The 24,348-nt window shown below is 49.8% G+C and overlaps 1 protein-coding gene across 11 annotated transcripts in view; it reads left to right on the top strand.

Moving 5' to 3' along the window:
- Nucleotides 1-21,233, top strand: part of LOC119939610 (UDP-glucuronosyltransferase 2A1-like) — a 123,617-nt gene extending 102,384 nt beyond the window's left edge. For 7 of the 11 annotated variants that reach the window (XM_038759730.1, XM_038759732.1, XM_038759728.1 and 4 more), the window contains 5 exons: nt 13,099-13,247; nt 14,050-14,181; nt 16,080-16,167; nt 17,831-18,050; nt 20,317-21,225. In XM_038759730.1, coding sequence (XP_038615658.1) covers nt 13,099-13,247; nt 14,050-14,181; nt 16,080-16,167; nt 17,831-18,050; nt 20,317-20,596 — 869 coding nt within the window. In that variant the 3' untranslated portion in view covers nt 20,597-21,225. Of the gene's footprint in view, nt 1-3,137; nt 3,889-9,463; nt 10,219-13,098; nt 13,248-14,049; nt 14,182-16,079; nt 16,168-17,830; nt 18,051-20,316 lie in introns of those variants that run through there. The other 4 variants (XM_038759733.1, XM_038759725.1, XM_038759726.1 and 1 more) reach the window with 3 other exon arrangements.
- Nucleotides 21,234-24,348: the final 3,115 nt, after the last annotated feature.

Genomic DNA, 24,348 nt, shown 5'->3' with positions numbered 1-24,348 from the left:
AGTACAAGTTGGGAACATATAGAGAAGGTCCCTACCCAACAACGGGCTCACAGTCTAGAAGGGGGAGACAGACAACAAAACAAAACCTGTGTGCAGGTGTCATCAGAATTAATAGAATTAAAGCTAAATGCACATCATTAACAAAATAAATAGAATACTAAATATGTACAAGTAAAACAGAGTAATAAATCTGTACAAATATATATACGGGTGCTGTGGGGAGGCAAAGGAGGTAGGGCGGGGGGGATGGGCAGGAGGAGAGGAAAAAGGGGGCTCAGTTTGGGAAGGCCTCTTGGAGGAGTAGGGCTTTGAAAGGAGGAAGAGAGCTAGCTTGTCAGATGTGCGGAGGGAGGGCATTACTGTCCAGGGGAGGACGTGGGCTGGGGTTCGACGGCGGGACAGGTGAGAATGAGCTACAGTGAGGAGGTGAGTGGCAGAGAAGTGGATGGTGCGGGCTGGGCTGTAGAAGGAGAGAAGGGAGGTGAGGTAGGAGGGGGCGAGGTGATGGAAAGCCTTGAAGCCGAGAGTGAGGAGTTTTTGCTTCATGTATAGGTTGACAGGCAGCCACTGGAGATTTTTGAGGAGGGGAGTAACATGCCCAGAGCATTTCCACACAAAGATGATCTGGGCAGCGGCGTGAAGTATAGACTGAAGTGGGGAGAGACAGGAGAATGGGAGATCAGAGACGAGGCTAATGCAGTAATCCAGTCAGGATAGGATGACAGATTGAACCAGCCAGGTAGCGGTTTGGATGGAGAGGAAAGGGCAGACCTTGGCGATGTTGTGGAGGTGAGACCGGCAGGTTTTGGTGACAGATTGGATGTGAGGGGTGAACGAGAGAGCAGAGTCGAGGATGACACCAAGGTTGCGGACTTGTGAGATGGGAAGGATGGTAGTGCCGTCTACAGTGACAGGAAAGCCAGGGAGAGGGCAGGGTTTGAGAGGGAAGGTAAAGAGATCAGTCTTGGACATACTGAGTTTTAGATGGTGGGCAGACATCCAGATGGAGATGTCCTGAAGGCAGGAGGAGACGCGAGCCTGAAGGGAGGGAGAGAGAACAGGGGCGGAGATGGAGATTTGGGTGTCATCAGCGTAGAGATGATAGGTGAAGCCGTGGGAGCGAATGAGTTCACCAAGGGAGTGAGTGTGGGTACAGAACAGAAGGGGACCAAGAACTGACCCCTGAGGAACCCCTACAGCAAGGGGATGGGAGGGGGAGGAGGAGCCCGCAAAGGAGACTGAGAATGAATGGCCGGAGAGATAAGAGGAGAATCGGGAGAGGACGGACTCTTTGAAGCCAAGGTTGGATAGCGTGTTGAGGAGAAGGGGGTGGTCCACAGTGTCGAAGGCAGCTGAGAGGTCGAGGAGGATTAGGATGGAGTAGGAGCCATTGAATTTGGCAAGAAGGAGGTGATTGGTGACCTTTGAGAGGGAGTTTCGGTGGAGTGTAGGAGACGGAAGCCAGATTGGAGGGGGATCGAGGAGAGAGTTGGTGTTGAGGAATTTGAGGCAGCGGGTGTAGATGGCTCGTTCAAGGAGTTTGGAAAGGAATGGTAGGAGGGAAATAGGGCAATAACTAGAAGGGGAGGTGGGGTCAAGAGAGGGTTTTTTTAGGATGGGGGAGACGTGGGCAGGAGAGACCGTGTCATCTGGGGTAAGCCAAGTCTCTGTGAGGGTGAGGAAGAGGAGAGAGTGGGAAAGGAGCAGGTCAAGGATGAAAGGGAGCTTACTTAAGTTGGAGCGGGCGTTTAATAGGCCACACTTGGCAGCAGCTGTGGAAGGAGGGAAGGGAGGGAGAAGGGTGCAAGGGGTGGGACGGTTTGGATGGGAATGAGTTGTCGGGGGGCCTGGATGGGGAAAGGAGGATGAGGGGTGGTGATGAGAAATAAGACTGGGATGGGATGGGGGTGGGGAGGAGGGGAGGGAAGGGATTGGAAGGGAGGGGTTTGGTGGGGAACTGCATAGAGGGAGGGGGATGAGGGTTGGCTATGGTACAGAGGGACTCTAGGGAAGCAGCGTGGCTCAGTGGAAAGAGCGTGGCTTAGGAGTCAGAGGTCAGGGGTTCGAATCCCAGCTCCGCCACTTGTCAGCTGTGTGACCTTGAGCAAGCCACTTCACTTCTCTGTGCCTCAGTTACCTCATTTGCAAAATGGGGATTAAGACTGTGAGCCCCAACTAAGACAACCTGATCACCTTGTATCCCCCCAGCGCTTAGAACAGTGCTTTGCACATATAAGTGCTTAACAAATACCACCATTATTATTATTCTTAGGGAGGGGGCGGGGAGGAGGGGTGTGCGGGAGTACAGGGTGGGAGAGAGCTGGGTGAGAGAGGGGAAGGGGCAGATGAGGACAGGGAAGGGCAGATGGGAGCACGGAAATGGACAGGTCATGATTAGGTCAGTAAGATTAATGTCAGCACAGAGAGCAGTTAACAATTAACATGCAATAGCAACCATAAAATAAGCTGGTGATGCCCAGAGCAGAAGGGTAAATTGTCCATGGGCCATTCTAATCCAAATGGCTAGTGGCCAGGAGAATCCAGGGGCTCTTGGCTGAATTGTCTCTGAGGCGGTGGAGGAGGGAGGCCTGTGGATGGCAGTTCTGGAGAAGGGTGAAACTGTTAATGCGAGCCTCGGTGGAGGGAGCCTGGGTTTGGGAGTCAGAGGTCATGGGTTCTAATCCTGGCTCCGCCACCTGTCAGCTGAGTGACTTTGGGCAAGTCACTTCACCTCTGTGAGCCTCAAGGCCACCAACCCATCATTTCCATCATCAATCATCATCATCAATCGTATTTATTGAGCGCTTACTATGTACAGAGCACTGTACTAAGTGCTTGGGAAGTACAAATTGGCAACATAATTTCCAGGGACATAGCATCCCCCCCCCAGCCCCCCGGCACCCTTCTGGAGTTCATGACCTGGAGCAACCCCAAAGCCCAAGCTCACTGCACAAACAGAAATCAAAGGTCACTGAGGTCTGTGGCCCAGGTGGCTAAGATCCCAATCCTTGCTCTCAGTGGACTGGTTGGACCTTCTTTCATCATGCGATGACAAAGTGGGAATTAAACTTTAACTCACCCTATTGATTTTTGGCCTTTCATAAAACCCACTGAGCATCAGTCAGCATGCGGAGAGCGGTCACGGGGGCAAGGAAGGGGGTACTGCGATGACTCCAAAGTGGCTTTGGGTGCTCGTGTTGCTCCAGCTGAGTTGCTCTGACTCGGGGTCCTGTGGGAAAGTGCTCGTGTGGCCCATGGACCAGAGTCACTGGCTCAACACAAAGACCCTCCTTGAAGAGCTGGCCCAGAGGGGCCACGAGGTGACTGTTCTCGTGCCTTCTGTCTCGGTTCGCATCGATCCCAGCCAGCCGTCGACACTGAACTTCGAGGTCTTCCCTGTGCCCTCTTCTCAGGAGGACTTAGAGGACTTGTTTCAGCAGATAGTGTATCTGTGGAGTTATGAATTACCTTCTCTCTCTCTCTGGGAATACATTGTGAAACTGACCGATTTATTCCATAGATTTTTCTTTTCGAATAAGCAAATATGTCAGAGTGCCGCCTCGAACAAGGCACTCATGAAGAAACTTCAAACATCTGGGTTTGACGTTCTGGTGGCGGATGCCGTCTTCCTTGGCGGGGACCTCATAGCGGAGTTGCTTGGGATCCCTTTCGTCTACACGATCCGGGTCTCGGCCGGTTATCATTTGGAAAGGCACTGTGGGAAAATGCCATGCCCTCTTTCTTATGTGCCCTTGCCCTTGGGGGCCTTGACAGACAGGATGGACTTCACGGACAGGGTGAAGAATTTGGGACTGGCCATTCTCTTCGACTACATTATCCCTCCGTTTGATAGCAGTGTTTGGAATGGACTTTACACTGAGGTATTGGGTAAGCCTCCTCTCTTGTTGACTGATTTTTCCTGAGGAGAGGGGAGAAGGAGGGAGTAAAGGAAGGGGAGAAAGAGGAGATTAGGAAAGGATGGGGAAGATGGATAGGAGTGGAGAAAAATCATAATAATAATCGTGGTGTTTTTTCATTCAGAGAAGGGGAGGCAGGGGGGAGAATGGAGGCGTGGGGAAAATGGAGAAGAGAGAAGGGAGAAGAGAAGGAGGAGGAAGAGGAGGAGAAGGACGAGGCGGAGGAGAGGGGATTAGGGAAGGAGGAAGAGTAGAGGGAAATATGGTGGGATGAAGAAGAGAGGAGGAGGGAGAAAAACAATACTAATAATAATAGTACTTTCCTTGTAAGTGAGTACCATCACAGAAGGGGAGGAAGAGGAAGAGGAGGAGATTGAAACCGAGGAAGAGGAGGAGAAGGAGGAGGAGAAGAAGAGTGTAGAGGGGTGTGCATCTTTGGTGAATGTCCTCCTTTTTCTTCGCTCCCTCCTGTCCCCACAAGTCTCTCGCCCCTTGCCCTCCTTCCCTCTTCCTTCACCCCTCCTTTCTCTCCTTTCTTCTCCACCTCCACTCTCAACACCACAAGTAGCCTGCCAGATCCCACTCCCAAGCCCACCTCCTTCCTCACAATCAAAGGTGGTCTCCCCTCTGGGGTCCAGAGAATAAGGCCTTGTAAATGGTGGAAAGTCGATGAGTGGAACTCATTTAAGAGCAGCGTGGCTGAGAAGCAGCTTGGCTCAGTGGAAAGAGCACGGGCTCTGGAGTCAGAGGTCATGGGTTCAAATCCTGGCTCCACCAGTTGTCAGCTGTGTGACTTTGGGCAAGTCACTTCACTTCTCTGGGCCTCAGTACCTCATCTGTAAAATGGGGATTAAGACTGTGAGCCCCCGTGGGACAAGCAGAGCACCTTGTAACCACCCCAGCGCTTAGAACAGTGCTTTGCACATAGTAAAATAAATGCCATCATTATTATTATTATTAATAAATGTCATTATTATTATAATCACACTCTCCACCTTCAAAGCCTTATTGAAGGCCCAGCTCCTCCCAGAGGCCTTCCCCAACGACGCCATCATTTCCTCTTCTCCCACTCCCCTCTGCATCACCCTTGCACTTGGATTTGCCCTCTTTATTCACCCCACCCTCAGCCGCACAGCACTGATGTCCATATCCGTAATTTATTCATTCATAATAACGTCTATAATTTTATTATAATAACATTTTATTATTATATTATATATTATATATATATTATTATTATAATCTTATTATAATAATATTTTCCTTTCAATAGTATTTCTTGAGCACTTACTGTGTGCTTGGGAGAGTACGATAGAACAACAGACACATTCCTGCCCACAACGAGCTCACAGTCTACAGGGGCAATTGTTAAGCATATACTATGAGCCAGGCACTGTCCTAAGCGCTGAGGTGGATAAAAGCAAATCAGAGAGGACAAAATCCCTGTCCCACGTTTGGCTCATAGTCCCAATCCCCATTTTACAGATTAGGTAACTAAGGCACAGAGAAGTGAAATAGCTTGCCCAAGGTCACACAGCGGACAAGTGCCAGGCCTGCTCTCTATCCTCTATGCCATGCTACTTCTCGCGGTGTGCCCAGCGTTGGATTTAGCACTAAGGCGAATACAAGATCATCAGGTCAGAGAGGGAGAAAAGGAGGGGGCAAGTGTTTTTATGATCCAATCTTCCTGCTCTAAGCAATCTATCCTACTGCGTTTAGATGTGGCTCAGGCCCAGATTAGAAGGACATTCCTCTTCCTCTGGTCTCTCTCCAAGAGAGGACGGAGTCTGTGAAGCCAAGGTTGGATAATGTGTCGAGGAGAAGGGGGTGGTCCACAGTGCCGAAGGCAGCTGAGAGGTCGAGGAGGATTAGGAGAGAGTAGGAGCCGTTGGATTTGGCAAGAAGGAGGTCATTGGTGACCTTTGAGAGGGAAGTTTCGGTGAAGTGTAGGGGACGGAAGCCAGATTGGAGGGGGTCTAGGAGAGAGATGGAGTTGAGAAATTCGAGGCAGCGAGTGTAGACGACTCGTTCTAGGAGTTTGGAAAGGAAGGGTAAGAGGGAGATAGGACAATAACTTGAAAGGGCAGTGGGGTCAAGAGAGGGCTTTTTTAGGATGGGGAGGACATGAGCATGTTTGAAGGCAGAGGGGAAGGAACCACTGGAGAGTGAGCGGTTGAAGATGGACATTAAGGAGGGGAGGAGGGAAGGGGTGAGAGTTTTTATAAGATGAGAGGGAATGGGGTCCGAAGCACAGGTGGATGGGGTGGCACTTGAGAGGAGGGAGGAGATCTCATCTGAAGATACTGGTAGGAAGGATGGGAAGGTAGAGGAGTGGGTTCATTCACTCATTCATTTCATTCAATCATATTTATTAAGCGCTTACTGTGTGTGGAGCACTGTACTAAGCGCTTGGGAAGTACAAGTTGGGAACATATAGAGAAGGTCCCTACCCAACAACGGGCTCACAGTCTAGAAGGGGGAGACAGACAACAAAACAAAACCTGTGTGCAGGTGTCATCAGAATTAATAGAATTAAAGCTAAATGCACATCATTAACAAAATGAATAGAATACTAAATATGTACAAGTAAAACAGAGTAATAAATCTGTACAAATATATATACGGGTGCTGTGGGGAGGCAAAGGAGGTAGGGCGGGGGGGATGGGCAGGAGGAGAGGAAAAAGGGGGCTCAGTTTGGGAAGGCCTCTTGGAGGAGTAGGGCTTTGAAAGGAGGAAGAGAGCTAGCTTGTCAGATGTGCGGAGGGAGGGCATTACTGTCCAGGGGAGGACGTGGGCTGGGGTTCGACGGCGGGACAGGTGAGAATGAGCTACAGTGAGGAGGTGAGTGGCAGAGAAGTGGATGGTGCGGGCTGGGCTGTAGAAGGAGAGAAGGGAGGTGAGGTAGGAGGGGGCGAGGTGATGGAAAGCCTTGAAGCCGAGAGTGAGGAGTTTTTGCTTCATGTATAGGTTGACAGGCAGCCACTGGAGATTTTTGAGGAGGGGAGTAACATGCCCAGAGCATTTCCACACAAAGATGATCTGGGCAGCGGCGTGAAGTATAGACTGAAGTGGGGAGAGACAGGAGAATGGGAGATCAGAGACGAGGCTAATGCAGTAATCCAGTCAGGATAGGATGATAGATTGAACCAGCCAGGTAGCGGTTTGGATGGAGAGGAAAGGGCAGACCTTGGCGATGTTGTGGAGGTGAGACCGGCAGGTTTTGGTGACAGATTGGATGTGAGGGGTGAACGAGAGAGCAGAGTCGAGGATGACACCAAGGTTGCGGACTTGTGAGATGGGAAGGATGGTAGTGCCGTCTACAGTGACAGGAAAGCCAGGGAGAGGGCAGGGTTTGAGAGGGAAGGTAAAGAGATCAGTCTTGGACATACTGAGTTTTAGATGGTGGGCAGACATCCAGATGGAGATGTCCTGAAGGCAGGAGGAGACGCGAGCCTGAAGGGAGGGAGAGAGAACAGGGGCGGACATGGAGATTTGGGTGTCATCAGCGTAGAGATGATAGGTGAAGCCGTGGGAGCGAATGAGTTCACCAAGGGAGTGAGTGTGGGTACAGAACAGAAGGGGACCAAGAACTGACCCCTGAGGAACCCCTACAGCAAGGGGATGGGAGGGGGAGGAGGAGCCCGCAAAGGAGACTGAGAATGAATGGCCGGAGAGATAAGAGGAGAATCAGGAGAGGACGGAGTCTGTGAAGCCAAGGTTGGATAGCGTGTTGAGGAGAAGGGGTTGGTCCACAGTGTCGAAGGCAGCTGAGAGATCGAGGAGGATTAGGATGGAGTAGGAGCCATTGGATTTGGCAAGAAGGAGGTGATTGGTGACCTTTGAGAGGGCAGTTTCGGTGGAGTGTAGGAGACAGAAGCCAGATTGGAGGGGGATCGAGGAGAGAGTTGGTGTTGAGGAATTTGAGGCAGCGGGTGTAGACGGCTCGTTCAAGGAGCTTGGAAAGGAATGGTAGGAGGGAAATAGGGCGATAACTAGAAGGGGAGGTGGGGTCAAGAGAGCGTTTTTTTAGGATGGGGGAGACGTGGGCAGGAGAGACCGTGTCATCTGGGGTAAGCCAAGTCTCTGTGAGGGTGAGGAGGAGGAGAGAGTGGGAAAGGAGCAGGTCAAGGATGAAAGGGAGCTTACTTAAGTTGGAGCGGGCGTTTAATAGGCTACACTTGGCAGCAGCTGTGGAAGGAGGGAAGGGAGGGAGAAGGGTGCGAGGGGTGGGATGGTTTGGATGGGAATGAGTTGTCGGGGGGCCTGGGTGGGGACAGGAGGATGAGGGGTGGTGATGAGAAAGAAGACTGGGATGGGATGGGGGTGGGGAGGAGGGGAGGGAAGGGATTGGAAGGGAGGGGTTTGGTGGGAAACTGCACAGAGGGAGGGGGATGAGGGTTGGCTATGGTACAGAGGGACTCTAGGGAAGCAGCGTGGCTCAGTGGAAAGAGCGTGGCTTAGGAGTCAGAGGTCAGGGGTTCGAATACCAGCTCCACCACTTGTCAGCTGTGTGACCTTGAGCAAGCCACTTCACTTCTCTGTGCCTCAGTTACCTCATTTGCAAAATGGGGATTAAGACTGTGAGCCCCAACTAAGACAACCTGATCACCTTGTATCCCCCCAGCGCTTAGAACAGTGCTTTGCACATATAAGTGCTTAACAAATACCACCATTATAATTATTCTTAGGGAGGGGGTGGGGAGCAGGGGTGCGGGGGAGTACAGGGAGGGAGAGAGCTGGGTGAGAGAGGAAGGGGCAGATGAGGACAGGGAAGGGCAGATGGGAGCACGGAAATGGACAGGTCATGATTAGGTCAGTAAGATTAATGTCAGCACAGAGAGCAGTTAACAATTAACATGCAATAGCAACCATAAAATAAGCTGGTGATGCCCGGAGCAGAAGGGTGAATTGTCCATGGGCCATTCTAATCCAAATGGCTAGTGGCCAGGGGAATCCAGTGGCTCTTGGCTGAATTGTCTCTGAGGCGGTGGAGGAGGGAGGCCTGTGGATGGCAGTTCTGGAGAAGGGTGAAACTGCTAATGCGAGCCTCGGTGGAAAGAGCCTGGGTTTGGGAGTCAGAGGTCATGGGTTCTAATCCTGGCTCTGCCACCTGTCAGCTGGGTGACTTTGGGCAAGTCACTTCACCTCTGTGAGCCTCAAGGCCACCAACCCATCATTTCCATCATCAATCATCATCATCAATCGTATTTATTGAGCGCTTACTATGTACAGAGCACTGTACTAAGTGCTTGGGAAGTACTAATTGGCAACATAATTTCCAGGGACATAGCATCCCCCCCCCACCCCCCGGCCCCCTTCTGGAGTTCACGACCCGGAGGAACCCCAAAGCCCAAGCTCACTGCACGAACAGAAATCAAAGGTCACTGAGGTCTGTGGCCCAGGTGGCTAAGATCCCAATCCTTGCTCTCAGTGGACTGGTTGGACCTTCTTTCATCATGCGATGACAAAGTGGGAATTAAACTTTAACTCACCCTATTGATTTTTGGCCCTTCATAAAACCCACTGAGCATCAGTCAGCATGCAGAGAGCGGTCACGGGGGCAAGGAAGGGGGTACTGCGATGACTCCAAAGTGGCTTTGGGTGCTCGTGTTGCTCCAGCTGAGTTGCTCTGACTCGGGGTCCTGTGGGAAAGTGCTCGTGTGGCCCATGGACCTGAGTCACTGGCTCAACACAAAGACCCTCCTTGAAGAGCTGGCCCAGAGGGGCCACGAGGTGACCGTTCTCGTGCCTTCTGTCTCGGTTCGCATCGATCCCAGCCAGCCGTCGACACTGAACTTCGAGGTCTTCCCTGTGCCCTCTTCTCAGGAGGACTTAGAGGACTTGTTTCAGCAGATAGTGTATCTGTGGAGTTATGAATTACCTTCTCTCTCTCTCTGGGAATACATTGTGAAACTGAACGATTTATTCGATAGATTTTCCTTTTCGAGTAAGCAAATATGTCAGAGTGCCGCCTCGAACAAGGCGCTCATGAAGAAACTTCAAACATCTGGGTTTGACGTTCTGGTGGCGGATGCCGTCTTCTTTGGCGGGGACCTCATAGCGGAGTTGCTTGGGATCCCTTTCGTCTACACGATCCGGGTCTCGGCCGGTTATCATTTGGAAAGACACTGTGGGAAAATGCCATGCCCTCTTTCTTATGTGCCCTTGCCATTGGGGGCCTTGACAGACAGGATGGACTTCACGGACAAGGTGAAGAATTTGGGACTGGTCATTCTCTTCGACTACATTATCCCTCAGTTTGATAGCAGTGTTTGGAATGGACTTTACACTGAGCTATTGGGTAAGCCTCCTCTATTGTTGACTGATTTTTCCTGAGGAGAGGGGAGAAGGAGGGAGTAAAGGAAGGGGAGAAAGAGGAGAGAAGGAAAGGAAGGGGAAGATGGATAGGAGTGGAGAAAAATCATAATAATAATCGCGGTGTTTTTTCATTCAGAGAAGGGGAGGCAGGGGGGAGAATGGAGGCATGGGGAAAATGGAGAAGAGAGAAGGGAGAAGAGAAGGAGGAGGAAGAGGAGGAGAAGGACGAGGCAGAGGAGAGGGGATTAGGGAAGGAGGAAGAGTAGAGGAAAATATAGTGGGATGAAGAAGAGAGGAGGAGGGAGAAAAACAATACTAATAATAATAGTACTTTCCTTGTGAGTACCATCACAGAAGGGCAGGAAGAGGAAGAGGAGGAGATTGAAACAGAGGAAGAGGAGAAGAAGGGTGTAGAGGAGGATGCATCTTTGGTGAATGTCCTCCTTTTTCTTCGCTCCCCTCCCGTCCCCACAAGTCTCTCGCCCCTTGGCCTCCTTCCCTCTTCCTTCACCCCTCCTTTCTCTCCTTTCTTCTCCACCTCCACTCTCAACACCACAAGTAGCCTGCCAGATCCCACTCCCAAGCCCACCTCCTTCCTCAAAATAAAAGGTGGTCCCCCCTCTGGGGTCCAGAGAATAAGGCCTTGTAAATGCCTGAAATACTATCAACGGTGAATTTCTGATTCACTTGACAGGGTCTCTCCTACTTGGGCTGAGATCCTATTTCTCTCGCTGGCAAACAGTGAATAACTCTCCAGTCTTTCAGACCACTGAGAAAATATGGTGGAAAGTCAATCAGTGGAACTCATTTAAGAGGCAGCGTGGCTGAGAAGCAGCATGGCTCAGTGGAAAGAGCACGGGCTCTGGAGTCAGAGGTCATGGGTTCAAATCCTGGCTCCGCCAGTTGTCAGCTGTGTGACTTTGGGCAAGTCACTTCACTTCTCTGTGCCTCAGTTACCTCATCTGTAAAATGGGGATTAAGACTGTGATCCCCTTTTGGGACAACCTGATCACGTTGTAATCTCCCCAGCGCTTGGAACATTGTTTGCACATAGTAAGTGCTTAATAAATGCCATTATTATTATTATTATTATTATTTAAAATCGGGTTCCCTGATCCAGTTGGGGAGTTCAGCTGCGCTTACTCAGATAGTCACCAGAGGTGACTCAGTATTAAGGGCTTAGAAGAATATAATTAATTTTAACAAACATTCATCATTCAATCGCATTTATTGAGCACTTACTGTGTGCAGAGCACTGTACTAAGCGCTTGGGAAGTACAAGTTGGCAACATATAGAGACGGTCCCTACCCAGCAGCGGGCTGGCCCTCCAGGAGCTTACACTCCAGGTGGATGAGGGGTTTACAAAAATTCCTGGATAATTCCTCCCCCAGACAACCCCAGACCAAATCCTCTGTGGCCTTCCACTAGGGCCATCAATATGTTCCAGCAGCCAATCGGTAATCATCGGCACCGGAGTCCTCCTCTCCCGGTGGGGTATGCGGGAACCCATCATCTTGTGTTCGCTGTCACCGTGTGGCCGGTGTCCTGGGCTCCAGAGCTGGGTGGAGGCGAGATGCCGGGGCCGGAAAACCCTGCTGAACTCCAGGGTTCAGGGGGTCAGAGATCCAGTCTCTCCCCCGCCGTGGGGAGCGGGAGGGGAAGGAGGCACCTGGGGAGGTTTAAGGCCAAGCTCAGTCTGGATGCTACCTGGATCATTTTTCTACTAAAACATTCAGTCCATCTGTCCCCACTCCTCAAGAACCACCAGGGTTTGCCCATCCACCTCTGCATCAAACAGAAACTCCCCACCATGGACTTTAAAGCCCTCAGTCACCTTGCTGCTTTCTTCCTTGCTTCGCTACTCTCTTACTGCACTTTGCTCCTCTCATGCCAACCTTCTCACTGTACCTTGAATTCATTTAATTCGCCACTGACCTCTTTCCCATGTCCTGCCTCTGGCCTGTAATGCCCTCCCTCCTCAACTCCAGCAGACAGTGACTCTGCCCTCCTTCAAAGCCTTTTTGAAGGCACATCTCCTTCTGCTCTGCACATGGTAAGCGCTCAAAAAATACGATTGACTGAATGAATAAGCCCTCCTTTCCTCGTTTCCCACTCGCTTCCGTGTCACCTTGACTTGTTCCCTTTATTCATCCCCTCTCCCAGCCCCACAGCACTTAGGGACATATCTGTAATTTTTTATGTATATTAATATCCGTCTCCTCCTCCAGGCTGTAAACTCGTCGTGGGCAGGGAATGCGTCTGCTTATTGTTACATTGCACTCTCTCAAGAGCTTAGTATAGTGCTTTGCGCACCGTAAGCTCTCGATAAATAGGATTGATCGCTCAACTCCAGAACATGATGGGTAGGGGAGAAGAGGGTGATGGGGGGCTGGAACCGGGGCTTGGATCTCTGAGGAGGGGGTGAAGGGGAGTCAGCCCCATGGCAGCAGTGGCCTGAGCTATCAGAGTGGTGGATGCCTCCGTCTTCTTTCCAGACTCATCCCTCTCCCCTCCAGCCTCTGCTCCCCGGCAACCTGTGCCCCCAATTCCTGCCACTGACCCCACTCTCCAGCAGCCCAGGGAAGTTGGAAACTCCCTGCTTCTCCCCGACTGCATCCTAGGCACTTCAGGCGAGCTTCTGGCCATGTTCCTGGGGTCGGCACAACTAGCAAACCTCAGGTGGAGGGCTCCTGCCACCCTCAATATCAGGCAGGGGGTCACCCAGCCAGAAACCATCTGCCAGGCTGACATTTCTCCTTACAGAAAACGCAACTGGACATCGACATGCCTTTCCATCGAACCGAGGGCCCAGGCTCTCTGGGTTTCTGGATGAACTAAGCTCTCCTTTCCTTTTCCCTCCAGGGAAACCAACCACGCTCTGTGAAACTATGGGGAAGGCAGAAATGTGGCTAATCAGGACCTACTGGGATTTTGAATTTCCTCGCCCCTACCTGCCTAACTTCGAGTTTGTCGGAGGTCTCCACTGTCAGCCTGCAAAGCCTCTGCCTGAGGTAACCGTGGTCGGCTTCCCCCTTCCCGTCTTCCCATTTCCCCCTTAGGCACCATGATGAAGACAAAGTAGAGGAAAACCACCCTCAATTCCCAGCATGGCCCACTGTTAGGCCCCTGGGGATGATTAATCTGCTTTTGGATCAACTGGGGTTGGTGGAAGGGGACAGGAGGGGAAGAGAATATAGCCAACATTCCCAATATTTCCTGAGATGAAACAACGAGGCCTAGTGGAGCACGGGCCTGGACGTCATTCATTAATTCACTCAATCGTATTTATTGAGCACTTACCGCGTGCAGAGCACTGTACTAAGCGCTTGGGAAGTACAAGTTGGAAACATATAGAGACGGTCCCTACCCAACAACGGGCTCACAGCAAAAGGACCTGGGTTCTAAACCCGGCTCTGCCAAGAATTAGCTGTGTGACCTCGGCCAAGTCACTTCACTTCTCTGTGACTCAGTTTCCACAACTGTAAAATGAGGATACATGTTCTCCCTCTTACTTAGATTATCAACCCCAGGTGGGACAGGGGTTGGGTCTGCTAATTAACCTGTACCTAGCCCAGAGTTTAGAACAGTGTTTGACACATTGTAAGCAGTTAATAAATACCATAAAAAAGCAAAGCACACCCCTTATTGGCAGCCCACCTCAATATCTCTAACCTGTCCAGGTCATAATCATGATTGCTTCCCGATTTCCGATGGCTAGCTGGGATCAGCTGGGGCCCAGAGTGGTGAGGACCCTTCCCCGTTGGCAAACAGAGCCTTTACCCCTAAAGCGTTTCTTTCCCTTCCTCTTGCCAGGAGATGGAAGCGTTTGTGCAGAGTTCCGGGGAGCACGGCATCGTGGTCTTCTCCCTGGGCTCCATGGTCAAAAACCTAACGGAGGAGAAGGCCAACCTGATCGCTGCAGCCCTCGCCCAAATTCCCCAGAAGGTCAAGAGAGCTGGGAGGACCTCGGGGAGCCCTCAGGAGTGGCCTGCGGGATGGGAAGATGGGGTTGGCTCATGGTGGGGTGGAGGAGGGGGGCGATGAGTTGTGGGGGACAGGCAACTGGATGTTGCCCGACAATACAACACTCCAAATCATCTGTCAGCTGTGGGTGGGACATCCTGTAATGGAAACTCAGTAGACCGTAGTTCGGGGAACCCTGCAGGCTGGATTCCGGCCTGCTGACAGGATGACACAGACCGTTGTGTGTTGACACGAAACGGAACAGCACCCAAAAGGCAGAGTAAAAAACCGCGTGGATGCTATGAAACGTTTCATCACGTGACGCGACCCGGGCAGTGAGGGCAGAGGGATTCTCATTCATTCAATCGTATTTATTGAGCGCTTACTGTGTGCAGAGCACTGTTGTAAGCGCTTGGAAAGTACAAGTTGGCAACATATAGAGACGGTCCCTACCCAACAGTGGGCTCACAGTCTTGAGCTCCCTCCCACCGTGGGGATGGCTGACGGGTTGCGTGCTCCTCTGCGATGCTTGCTTGTGTGAAAAATGGAACATGGGTGACGACTGAGTGACCCTCTGTGCTCCTCTTGGTGGGGTAGACACCTCGGGGAGGTTCAAAGCTCATACCCATCTCCTTGTGGAGAGCATGAATTCAGCTAAATAGAAGGCTGCTAAAGACGACAGGACTTTGCCTCACTGGAAGATGATTGAACCCAATCAGCCAAATAATACAGATTATACAGTCCAAGACTCTCCAGAGAGACCTGGAAAATAAAGCTGTACAGTTGCTCACTTTATTGTAACCCTAAACTGTCACAGCAGGGCCTAGTGGAAAGAGCGTGGGCCTGGGAACCAGAGGGTCTAGGTTCTAGATCAGATCTAGGTTCTAGTTCAGTGCTTAGAACAGTGTTTTGTACATAGTAAGCGCTTAACAAATACCAAAATTATTATTATTATTATTATTATTATTATTATTATTATTATTATTATTAGTAGTAGTAGTAGTAGTAGTAGTAGTAGTAGTAGTAGTATAATCTCAGCTCTGCCACTAGCCTGCTACTTGACTTTAGTCAAGTCACTTAACTTCTCTGCCGTGGGACAACCTGATCACCTTGTAACCTCCCTAGCACTTAGAACAGTGCTTTGCACATAGTAAGCGCTTAGCAAATGCCATTATTATTATTAGAAAGCAGCGTAGCTCAGTGGAAAGAGCCCGGGCTTTGGAGTCAGAGGTCATGGGTTCGAATCCCAGCTCCGCCACATGTCTGCTGTGTGACCTTGGGCAAGTCACTTAACTTCTCTGAGCCTCAGTTACCTCATCTGTAAAATGGGGATTAAGACTGTGAGCCCCACGTGAGACAACCTGATCACTTTGTATCCCCCAAGCGCTTAGAACAGTGCTTTGCACATAGTAAGCGCTTAACAAATGCCAACATTATTATTATTACTATTATTATTCTCCGGTGCCTCAGTTTCATCATCTGTAAAATGGAGATTGCCCTTGGATTTGCACTCTTTATTTACCTCAGTCTCCGCAACAGTTATGTGCATATCCGTCATTTATTTATGTTGCTGTCTGTCTCCCCTGCTAGACTGTAAATTCCTTGAAGGGAGGGAACGTGTCTACCAACTCTGTTCTATTGTACTCTCCCAAGCACTTGGCACAGCGTTCAGCAGACACAAGATTCAATCCTTGTTCTCCTTCCTACTTAGATGGCGAGACCGGTGAGGGGCAGGGACTGTGTTCAAAATGATTAACCCCAGCGTTCGGTACAGTGTTTTGACACAGAATTAGCCCTTAAGAAATGCCGCTATTATTATTATCATCATCACCATCATCATCCTTACTTGTACCGCAAGTGCCTTTTCTGGATTCTTACAGGTCTTGTGGAGATACAAAGGAAAGCAGCCAGCCACCCTGGGGCCGAACACTAAGCTCTACGACTGGATTCCTCAGAACGATCTCCTTGGTGAGACTTGGGGTTGAAAGTGGGATATTGTTCATCATCATCATCATCATCAATCCTATTTATTGAGCGCTTACTATGTGCAGAGCACTGTACTAAGCGCTTGGGAAGTACAAATTGGCAACAAATAGAGACAGTCCTTACCCAACAGTGGGCTCACAGACTAAAAGAGGGAGACAGAGAACAAAAACCAAACATACTAACAAAATAAAATAAATAGAATAGATATGTACAAGTAGAATAAATAAATAAATAAATAGAGTAATAAATATGTACAAACATATATACGTATATACAGGTGCTGTGGGGAAGGGAAGGAGGTAAGATGTGGGGGATGGAGAGGGGGACGAGGGGGAGAGGAAGGAAGGGGCTCAGTCTGGGAGTCAGTATTGTTGTTACAAAGTGAGTACAAAAACCTTCTGCTGGATAAAGTGGGGGATGAAATACTGGGGGAAGGGCTGGGGGGCTCTTGTCACTTACCAGCTTACCAAGACCCACTTACCAACCCTCCCCAGAGTCCTTCTGCCCCCGAATTTTGATGGCCCAGAAGCTCCCAGATATCCATAGAAATTTTGGAAAAGCCTCCTGCTTCCTTGCCTTTTTGTATTCTTGGCCTTATTCCTCCCACTTCGCCCAAGTACAGGGTATGGCACAAAGTAAGCGTTCAATAAAGCGTGAGAAGCAGCGTGGCTCAGTGGAAAGAGCCCGGGCTTTGGAGTCAGAGGTCATGGGTTCAAATCCCGGCTCTGCCACTTGTCAGCTGTGTGACTTTGGGCAAGTCACTTCACTTCTCTGTGCCCCAGTTCCCTCATCTGTAAAATGAGGATTAAGATTGTGAGCCCCATGTGGAACAACCTGATCACCTTGTATCTCCCCAGCCCTTAGAACAGAGCTTTTCACATAGTAAGCACTTAACAAACACCATCATTATTATTATTATTCTAGACTGTGAGCCCACTGTTGGGTAGGGACTTTATATGTTGTCAACTTGTACTTCCCAAGCGCTTAGTACAGTGCTTTGCACACAGTAAGCGCTCGATAAATATGATTGAATGAATGAATAATAATAATGGTATTTGAGTAGAGTAGAAGGAAGGAGGAAAAGAGAGGAGGGAGTGAGAGGAGAGAGGGGGAAAGGATAAAAAGAAGGAAGAGAGGAGTGAAATAAGAAGGGAAGGAAAATACTCATGTAGAAAAGCAAGCCCTGAGAGGTGAAGAGAGGAGGGAAATAAGAAGGGAAGGAAAATACTCATGTAGAAAAGCAAGCCCTGAGAGGTGAAGAGAGGAGGAGAGAGAGAGAGAGAGAGAGAGAGAGAGAGAGAGAGAGAGAGAGAGAGAGAGAGAGAAGCAGGTGGCCTAGTGGACAGAGCATGAGAAGAACTTGGGTTCTAATCCTGCCTCTGCCACTTGCCTGGGTCTCCTTGGGCAAGTCACTTCACTTCTCTGGACCTCAGTGGCCTCATTTGTAAAATGGGAATGAAGATTGTGAGCCCCATGTGGGACAAGGACTGTGTCCCACCCGATGATCTTACATCTTCCCCAGCACCTAGAAGCACCTACATAGCAAGTACTTAACAAATCCCATAATTCTCATTATTATTACTTTGAGCTCAGCCTGGCCCCTGGGCTGAGATTCCAGGCTGAACGCTTCTGCCTCTCCCCCTAGGACACCCCAAAACCAAAGCCTTCATCACCCACGGAGGCACCAACGGGATCTACGAGGCCATCTACCACGGGGTGCCCATGGTGGGCATCCCCATGTTCGCCGACCAGCCGGACAACATTGCCCACATGAAGGCCAAGGGGGCAGCTGTAGAAGTGGACTTCAGCAGGATGACAACCAACGACTTGCTCGGGGCCCTGAACACCGTCATCAACGAAGCTTCGTGAGTTCCACAGTCAGTCGCTGGCTTCCGTGTGCCCGGCAATCGATCCGTGCCGATGGTATTTCCTGGGCGCTTACTGTGTGCGGACCACTGTTCTAAGCCCTTGGGAGAGTGCAGTGTGAGAGAAGTGGACGACGTGATTCCAGCACACAAGGATCTTATGTTGCCAACTTGTACTTCCCAAGCGCTTAGTACAGTGCTCTGCCCTCAGTAAGAGCTCAATAAATGCGATTGAATGAATGAATGAACCTTACCATCCACGAGAAGCAGCGCGTACTAGTAGATGGAGCCCAGGCTTGGGAATCAGAAGGTCGTGGGTTCTAATCCCGGCTCTGCCACTTGTCTGCTGTGTGACCTTGGCCAAGTCACTTCACATCCGGCTCCACCACTTGTCTGCTGTGTGATTTTGGGCAAGTCACTTAACTTCTCTGGGCCTCAGTTTCCTCATCTGTAAAATGGGGATTAAGACTGTGAGCCCCATATGGGACAATCTCATTAGCTTGAATCTCCCCCTCCCCAGCGCTTAGAACAGTGCTTGGCACATAGTAAGCGCTTAACAAATGCTATTATTATTATTTTTATTATTATTATTATTATTATTATTATCATCCCTGGGCCTCAGTTACCTCATCTGTAAAATAGGGATTAAGCCTGTGGGCCAGGGACTATGTCCAACCCAGTTTCCTTTTATCTACCCTAGGGCTTAGTACAGTGTCTTCCACCTAGTGAGCGCTTAACAAATGATACAATTAATAATAATAATAATAATGGCATTTATGAAGCACTTACTATGTGCAAAGCACCGTTCTAAGAGCTGGGGAGGTTACAAGGAGATCAGGTTGTCCCACGAGGGGCTCATAGTCTTAATTCCCATTTTCCAGATGAGGGAACTGAAGCCCAGAGAAGTGAAGTGACTTGCCCAAAGTCACACAGCTGACAATTGATGGAGCTGGGATTTGAACCCCTGACCTCTGATCCAAAGCCTGGGCTGTTTCCACTGAGCCACGCTGAATTATTATTATTATTGTGTGGCTGATCGGTTTTCTCTCCCCCGCCGTGGCTGACCTGACTTTCACTTATCACTTGACTCGTCTCTTATGAGTCATTGCCATCATGGCCATCACGGCGAGTCTGATTACCCCCGGAGAGTGATGAGGTGATGATCCGGAGGCCACAGGAGGTGAACGGGGCCAGCGGGAACCAGTTATGGCCAGTTGGCTTCCAGGTGGGCTTCTTTAGGAAGGGGCTTGAAGCAGCTTGGCTCACTGGACAGAGCACGGGTCTGGGAGTAGAAGCCCCTGAGTTCTAATCCTGGCTCCACCACGTGTCTTCTGGGTGACCTTGGACAAATCACTTCATTTCTCAGTTCCCTCATCTGTAAAAAGGGGAAAAGAGTGTGGGACAGGGACTGTGTCCAACCAGATTAGCTTGTATCTACCCCAGTGCTTAGAACAGTGCTTGGCACATAGTACGGATTGGACAAGTCTTGTCTAGTCGTGTCCAAACCGTAGAGACGCCACGGACACATCTCTCCCAGAACGCCCCACCTCCATCTGCCGTCGTTCTGGTGGTGGATCCGTAGAGTTTTCTTGGTCAAAATCCAGAAGTGGTTTACCGTCACCTCCTTCCGCACTATAAATTTGAGTCTCTGCCCTCTACTCTCCCTCATTGCCACTGCTGCCCAGAGAGGGTGAGTTTTGACTTGTAGCGGATTGCTTGCCACTCTCCAGCCACTGCCCAAGCTAGGAATGGAACGGACAGGCCTCCGCTTGACTCTCCCTCCCCTAGCCGAGACAGGTAGAGGACTGGAAACTCCCCAGATGCCACCCTGAGAGGGAGATTTCCTCTCCTCCTCCCCATCCCCCCGCCCTACCTCCTTCCCCTCCCCACAGCCCCTGTACATATGTTTGTACAGATTTATTACTCTATTTATTTTACTTGTACATATTTACTGTTCTATTCATTTTCTTAATGATGTGCACCTAGTTTTATTTCTATTTATTCAGATGACTTGACACCTGGCCACACGTTTTGCTGTCTGTCTCCCCCTTCTAGACTGTGAGCCCGTTGTTGGGTAGGGACCGTCTCTATACGTTGCCAACTTATACTTCCCAAGTGCTTAGTCCAGTGCTCTGCACACAGTAAGCGCTCGATAAATACGATTGAATGAATGAATGAAGTAGCATAATTACTATTGTTATTACCGTTGGCCGCGTTGCCCGTTGCCACACGTGAACGCCTGTGTTTATGCGTACATCTCCTTCAGCTACAAGGAGAGCGCCCTGCGCCTGTCACAGATCCACCACGACCAGCCCATGAAGCCGCTGGACCGGGCCGTCTTCTGGATCGAGTTTGTCATGCGGCACAAGGGAGCGAAGCACCTGAGGCCGGCCTCCCACTCCCTCACTTGGTATCAGTACCACTGCTTGGACGTCGTCGCCTTCCTGCTCGCCTGCGCAGCCCTGGGCCTCTTCATCATCGCCAAGTGCTGCCTCTTCTGCTGCAGGAAGCTCGGGAGGACAGAAAAGAAGAGGAAGAGGGAGTGAGCCCTCCAAGAGAGGGGCTCTCGGTCCCACGCCCACCCCCACCTCCCGACAAGGACTTGGGCAGGGACGCCAGCCCCTGCCCAGGCATCTCCCCCTCCATCCTCTCCCCATTTTCTCCCCAATGCCCATAAATCCCCAGAAGTCAGGCTGTCTGTAGTGTAAGTTCCTCCTCTGCATCTCCACAGAGTCCGAGCATCCACCCCCTGAGGCTGGGCAAGCCTCTGCCACTAGTATCCATGAAGCATAGCCACTTCCTCCCCTAATATATTCTCCATCAGTGGTACCCAGGGATGGAGACGGGCTGTAGTAGAAGCTTACCTTTGGCCCTATGGCTGGACAAGCTAATGTCTAACTTGACATCATGTGTCCCAGTCTTGCTTGGCATTTGAATCGATAGGTCTCGTTTATTCTTTCCCCCTCTTTAGGCCAATCCGAAGAACCGTGGTTGACTCAAGTGTTCGCCGTCTGTAGCATTTACACAAAGGGGGTTTTGCTCTCTCGGTAGTCAACGCTTTGGCTTTTGGTTGCGGATGTAAATCACTTGAGGGGCAATCAGATCAAAACCAAATAAAATGTTTTAAAAAAAAAATTCCCACGGGAATGTCCGGCGTCTATTGTACTTCCCAAGAGCTTAGTAAAGTGTTCTGCACACAGTAAGGACTCAATAAATACGATTGAATGAATGAGTGAATGAAAGGGGGATTTTTTTTTTCTAGGAAGTTGGGAATAAAAAGCGTTTGCCACTTGCTCCTCACCTTCAACTTCACTTCCAAGCGCCTAGCACAGTGCGGTGCACACGGGAAGCACTCAGGAGTGACTGAATTGATTGACTGAGAGGAGCAAGGCCAGGTTACCTTATGAATAGATCGAGCCCCCCACTGGAGAGGGAGATGGGGGTGTCTGGAGATGGGGGGAAGGGGAGAGGCCATTGGAAAAAGGAGTGTTGGGGGGCTAGGGAGAGACCCTTGAAGATGGGGATTTGGAGGGAAAGTTGGGGGCGGTGTCCTTGGAAAAGGGGGTCCTGGGAACGAGGGGGGTGGAGGGAGATTTGGGGGGATGGGGAAGTCTCTACCATTGGAGAAGGGGGATATGGAGGGAGAGTGGAGAGCAGAGAAGCCCTTGGAGAAGGGAGAGTAATAATAATGATGGTATTTGTTAAGCGATTACTATGTGCAATGCACTGTTCTAAGCGCTGGGGGATACGAGGTGATAATAACACTAACAATAATAATAATGGCATTTGTTAAGCACTTACTATGTGCAGAGCACTGTTCTAAGTGCGGGGGGGGGGGGATACAAGGTGATCAAGTTGTCCCACGTGGGGCTCACAGTCTTAATCCCCATTTTACAGATGAGGTAACTGAGGCTCAGAGAAGTTAAGTGACTTGCCCAAAGTCACACAGCAGACATGTGGTGGTGTCGGGATTCGAACCCATGACCTCTGACTTCCAAGCCCGGGCTCTTTCCACTGAGCCACGCTGCTTCTCTTAGGGGACAGAGGATGCAAGGGGGTGCTGAAGAGGGGTGAGGGGGCTTCTTCTTTCTGGTTAGGACACTCCTCCCTAAGTGAGGTGGGGAGAAGCGGTTTGTGGGGGGGCTTTCTCTCTGCTGCCTGCCTTTGAATCCAAAGTATCTAGGTTTGGAGAGGTCAGCAAGGAACTCAGCTTGTCTCGGTCTGAAACTACAGAAAGGTGGTAATAAAGATAATAATGATGGTAATAATAAGAGTGGCATTTATTAAGCACTTATTCAATACCAAGTGCTGGGATAGACACCGGATAATTAGGTCCCACATGGTGCTCAGAGTAAGTAGGTAGGACCACAGGCATTGAATCCCCATTTTGCAGATGAGGGAACTGAGGCACGGAAAATTGAAATGACTTGAGGGATTAGAACCCAGGTCCTCTGACTCCCAAACCCGCACGCTCCTTCCCTTAGACCACACGGCTACAATGACGACCTTTCTTCAGGAAAACAATACCTTCAGGCAGACTTTTAAACAGAAGAGAAGGACTGCCGTAACACACCGCAGGGGTAAAGCCGAGGAAAACGCTAATTCTGAAGGAATACAGAAAATAAAATGATCTTCTCTTTAACTGAACAAGCCTACGAATAGTAATTTGAGATACAAAGGAACTTCCTTTCTAAATGCCCCATTGGTTTTAAGGGTTGTTGTTTTTTTGCTGCTACCAGAAATCATGAACACAGCCAGGAACTGCTGAGGGTATTAAAAAGCTCTTGAAATTCAAACTCTTAACCTCTAAATTAACCCCAAATTAACTAAAAAAAAAAAAGCCCAGTTGCCCTGGTAACCCTTTTGACGCTGATCAAGACAAGATCTTCTTTTAGTTGTCTTCTCCAGAGGAAATCAATCGTATTTATCAATCAATGGTATCTGAGGGCTTACTGTGTGCAGAGCACTGTACAAAGTACAGTGAGAGTACAATATTACAGAGGTGGTAAACACTTCCCTGCCCACAGCAAGTTCACAGTCTAGAAGAACAAGTGAAACTTTTGTTAGACCTCAGTGTAGACTCACCATAGGAGTTCCAGAGAATGGAACGTACTGACCTGGGAATCTGGCATATTTTGTTGGAAAAAAAATCAAGCTGAAGTCACCTAAAGCAGTGTGGCCTAGTGAAAAGAGCTTAGACCTGTGAGTCAAAAGACTTGGGTTCTAATCCCAAATCTGCCTATTGTCTGCCGTGTGACCTTGAGCAAGTCACTTCTCAGTGCCTCGATTTCCTCATCTGTAAAATGGGGATTCAATCCAAGTCTATCTACTAAGGCTGTGGAGACAGGGGCTGCACCCCACCTGATTATCTACCCCAGTGTTCAGTGCAGTTCTTAGCACATAGGAAGTACCTAAATATTATTATTATTATTATAAATTTTGAATCTGGAACATTCAACTTTGGTATTTTGGACACGGTTTAAACCGACACGCTCTCTCGGCTTTAATTCCATTTCCCCTTTCAGTCCCAATTCCAAGATTTAGGGAAGCAGCAAGGCATAATGGAAAGAGAATGGGTCTGGGGGTCAAGAGACCTAGGTTCTAGTCCCGATTTTGCCGTGTGCCTTTGGGCAAGTCACTTCTCTATGCCTCAGTTTCCTCATCTGTAAAAATGGGGATTTAGATACCTGCTGTCCCCGCCTTTGCACTATGAGCCCCATGTGGGCCAGGGACGAGGCTTGACCTAGTGATCTTAGAACAGTGCTTTGCAAGCGCTTAACAAATACCAAAATTATTATTATTTTTATTATCGTGTAACCAGCCCAGTGATTGGCATAGAGTAAGCACTTATTCCACTGTTAACCACTGTTATTACACTGGTGCCCAACAAGATCGATGTTCTCTGCTGGCTTTTAGAAAATGTGCAAATCCAGGGTTTAGAACAGTGCATGACACATAGTAAGCACTTAAATGTCCTAACAACAATAAAATCCCAAATCCATTAACAATAATAATGTTCGTATTTGTTAAGGCTTACTATGCGCCACACCCTGTTCTAAGCGCTGGGGGAGAGACGAGGTGATCAGGTTGTCCCACGTGGGGCTCACAGTCTTCATCCCCATTTTACAGATGAGGGAACTGAGGCCCAGAGGAGTGAAGTGGCTTGCCCAGGGTCACTCAGCAGACAAGTGGCGGAGCCGGAATTAGAACCCACAACCTGTGACTCCCAAGCTCGGGTTCGTTCCACCGAGCCAAGCTGCTTAACCAAAGCCTGCAATTCATGTCTGAAAATACAATT

The sequence above is a fragment of the Tachyglossus aculeatus genome, chromosome 17 (assembly GCF_015852505.1).
Source record: "Tachyglossus aculeatus isolate mTacAcu1 chromosome 17, mTacAcu1.pri, whole genome shotgun sequence".
In the NCBI taxonomy this organism is placed as follows: Eukaryota; Metazoa; Chordata; class Mammalia; order Monotremata; family Tachyglossidae; genus Tachyglossus; species Tachyglossus aculeatus.
This window is presented reverse-complemented; position numbering and strand designations above follow the sequence as displayed.